Source organism: Vollenhovia emeryi, unplaced genomic scaffold (genome assembly GCF_000949405.1).
Source record: "Vollenhovia emeryi isolate VEMERY1.0 unplaced genomic scaffold, V.emery_V1.0 DF939786.1, whole genome shotgun sequence".
Taxonomy (NCBI): Eukaryota; Metazoa; Arthropoda; class Insecta; order Hymenoptera; family Formicidae; genus Vollenhovia; species Vollenhovia emeryi.
In genome coordinates, this window is record NW_011966580.1 from 16,795 (window position 1) to 20,019 (window position 3,225).

Genomic DNA, 3,225 nt, shown 5'->3' on the forward strand with positions numbered 1-3,225 from the left:
ATATTTACACGGGTACCTTGTACCAAGTATACAGAGTGTCCTATATTAATCGCCCATCCTCTCGTGTGCAGGTAGACAAAATATACAGGGTGGGGCGTTTATCTTGAGACAATAATAGATCTCGGTTGGAATGGATTAGTTCGAAAAAAGTTTCAGACAAAGTTGTTTGGTTTCGAGGGGGCCATAAGATGGTACCATTGGTTTAACCTTGAAGAATTATTTGAAGGTCAAATAAAGGTCACTGTGGTGACCCCGCTTACGCATGGCCCCCACTAATACGATACGTTGGTGGCGACCCGACCCCCCCCCCTGGGGCAGTCGCGAGATACCTACCGTTGGTAACGCGGAGAATAAAAACATTGTCACCTAAGTAAATCTAATTGTAAGTCTCGTTCGAGCTTCCGATAAATAAACATAGTTAATTAGAGGAATCCTCGCCTCCCGTTTACTGAGTGATACACCACAGCCTACGGGATTCTTCATTGGCGACGAGGTAATTCGAATCAACGCGGGCATAACCTAAAAGCATCATGTCCACCGCCGAAAAACTTATCGAAATGCTCATCAAGCAGCAAGAAGCAGCCGAGAAACGACATGCTGTAGAAATGGCACTACTCCGGGAAGCACTCGCAACCCGAAACGAGCAAGTCGCCCCAGCAGCTGCCATCAATGCAGCCGATCAGAAGGAAAAGAACCTCGCTGAGTTAATGGTTCCCTTCGCCTACGACCCAGAAAATCTACTGACCTTCGAAGCGTGGTACAAGCGCTACGAAACGATCTTCTCCACCGACGTCGCCGACTGGACGCCAGCAGCAAAAATCCGATTGCTTCTTACTAAATTCAGCCAGTCGGACTATCAGAAATTCGCAGACTCGATTCTGCCCAGAACCCCAGCAGAACTCACGCTGGAGGAAGCCACGAAAGCACTCAAAACGCTGTTCGGCTACCGTGAGACGAAGTTCGCTATGCGCCACAAGTGCTTTAACCTCAAGAAGGACGACTCCGAGAGCTTCATCAATTACAGCACGCGCATCAACAAGCAAGGCGAAAAATTCGACGTCACGAACTGTTCAGCCGACGACTTCAAGGTGCTCCTGTTCATCAGTGGACTCAGAAGTCCCACCGACTCACAGATCCTCGAAAAGCTCCTCGCGAAGGTTGACGCACAACACAAGCAGCTTGAGGCCGCTGCCGACGATGCAGCACGCAACGCGATCCAGAAACTCACCCTCCAGGACCTGGTCAACGAAGCCGAACGTCTATTGAGCCTCAAACAAGACAAGTCCACTGTCGGCGAACCGTCAACATTAGCTCAGATCCATTCGGTTCAAAAGAGCAGCGGCGGGAAGCAACAGCAACACCAGAAGAAACCTCTTCTTCCGAAATGCCATTTCTGCGGAGAGAATCACTGGCACAACGACTGTCCTCATCGCCTTAAACAGTGCGATACTTGCAAGGTCAAGGGTCACAAGGCCGGTTTCTGTACCTCCGCCTCAGAATTCTGGCAGCAACAAGCCAAGCGACACGCAGCTAGGGCAACTGAGAGCGCTCATCAAGTGAAGCAAGTCACCAACGGGGCCAAGAGCAAGCGTAAGTTTGTCACTCCGAAAGTCAACGGAACGGGAGTGAGACTCCAGGTTGATTCTGCGTCCGACATCACCGTCATTCCCACGAACGCATGGATCAGAATGGGAAGACCAGCGCTCACCCCATGCAAAAGCTCTCCGAAAAGCGCTTCAGGAGACTCAATTCCACTGAAGGGATCCTTCAAATGCCGGATGACGCTTAATAACGTCGAAGGAACAGGGACCTGTCACGTTTCAGACGATCTGACGCTGCTTGGAATCGATTGGATCGACATCCTGGGACTCTGGGACGTTCCCCTCCGAGCGGTGTGCAACCAAATCACCAGAGGACACGCTGAGAACGGACTAGCAACCGAAGCGCAATCAAAATTTCCAGCCCTTTTCTCCGAAGGACTTGGCCTCTGCACCAAAATAAAAGTCCCCCTTACACTGAAGGAGAATGCAACACCCGTCTTCCGAAAGGCCCGTGCCGTTCCGTTCGCAGCTCAGAAGTTGGTCGAGGAGGAAATCATCCGCCAGCAGCAATTAGGCATTCTCACCCCCGTCAGTTACTCGGATTTTGCAGCGCCAGTCGTCGTCGTAAAAAAAAAGAACGGCGGCATCCGCATTTGTGGCGACTACTCGACGGGCCTGAACGATGCCCTGGAGCCGAACAAGTTCCCACTGCCTACGAATGACCAAATCTTCGCTCAGATGTCTGGCAAGAAGGTTTTCAGCAAAGCCGATTTCTCCGAAGCATTCCTACAGCTCGAGCTGGATGACGACGCCAAGAAACTCCTCACCATCAACACACACGTTGGACTCTTCCAGGTGAACAGAATGCAGCCGGGAGTGAAGACAGCACCAGGAGCCTTTCAAGAGCTTATGGCGAAGATGCTCAGCGGTCTGGATGGAGTTTTCGCGTTCATTGATGACGTAATCATCGCAGCAGCCGACGAAGAAAAGCACAAGGAACTACTGTTCAAAGTCCTGCAACGCATCGAAGACCACGGCTTCAAATTACGCATCGATAAATGCGAGTTTGGAAAGAAGGAACTCACATTCTGTGGTCACGTTGTAAGCAGCGAAGGAATCCGTCCGAATCCCCAAAAAATCGCCGGAATCAAAGAGATTCCACGTCCCGAGGACCTTACACAGCTCCGCTCATTCCTGGGCGCCGTTAACTACTACGGAAAATTCGTCGGGAGGATGAGAGACCTGCGAGCTCCACTTGACGAACTCATGAAAAAGGACGTCAAGTTCAATTGGACTCCCCAACGTGAGGAAGCTTTCACCAAGCTCAAGGAGGTCATGGCGTCCGATTTGGTCCTCACGCACTACGATCCAAACAAGAAAATCGTCGTGGCGTCGGACTCTTCAAGCTACGGAAAGGGCGGTGCAGTCCTGCATGAGTTCAGCGACGGCTCACTCCACCCGATCATCCACTTCTCGTGCTCACTCAGTTCGGCCGAGAAAAACTACTCGCAGATCGAAAGAGAAGCCTGTGCCGCAGATTTCGTCTTGAAACGAGCTCGTCCGTACATCTACGGTCGCAAATTCGAGCTCCACATTGATCACAAGCCGCTGCTTGCAATTTTCGGATCGAAGAAGGGCATTCCGGCACACTCCGCAAACCGCCTCCAACGCTACGCTCTCGGCA

General features: G+C 51.5%; 1 protein-coding gene across 1 annotated transcript; it reads left to right on the forward strand.

Moving 5' to 3' along the window:
• Positions 1-530: 530 nt before the first annotated feature.
• LOC105556775 (uncharacterized protein K02A2.6-like) lies at positions 531-3,185 on the forward strand (the record flags this gene model as incomplete). The annotated part of the gene is made up of 1 exon (XM_012003889.1): positions 531-3,185. A coding segment is annotated over exon 1 (2,655 nt), but the record flags the coding sequence as incomplete, so codon positions are not given.
• Between the last annotated feature and the right edge of the window lie 40 nt (positions 3,186-3,225).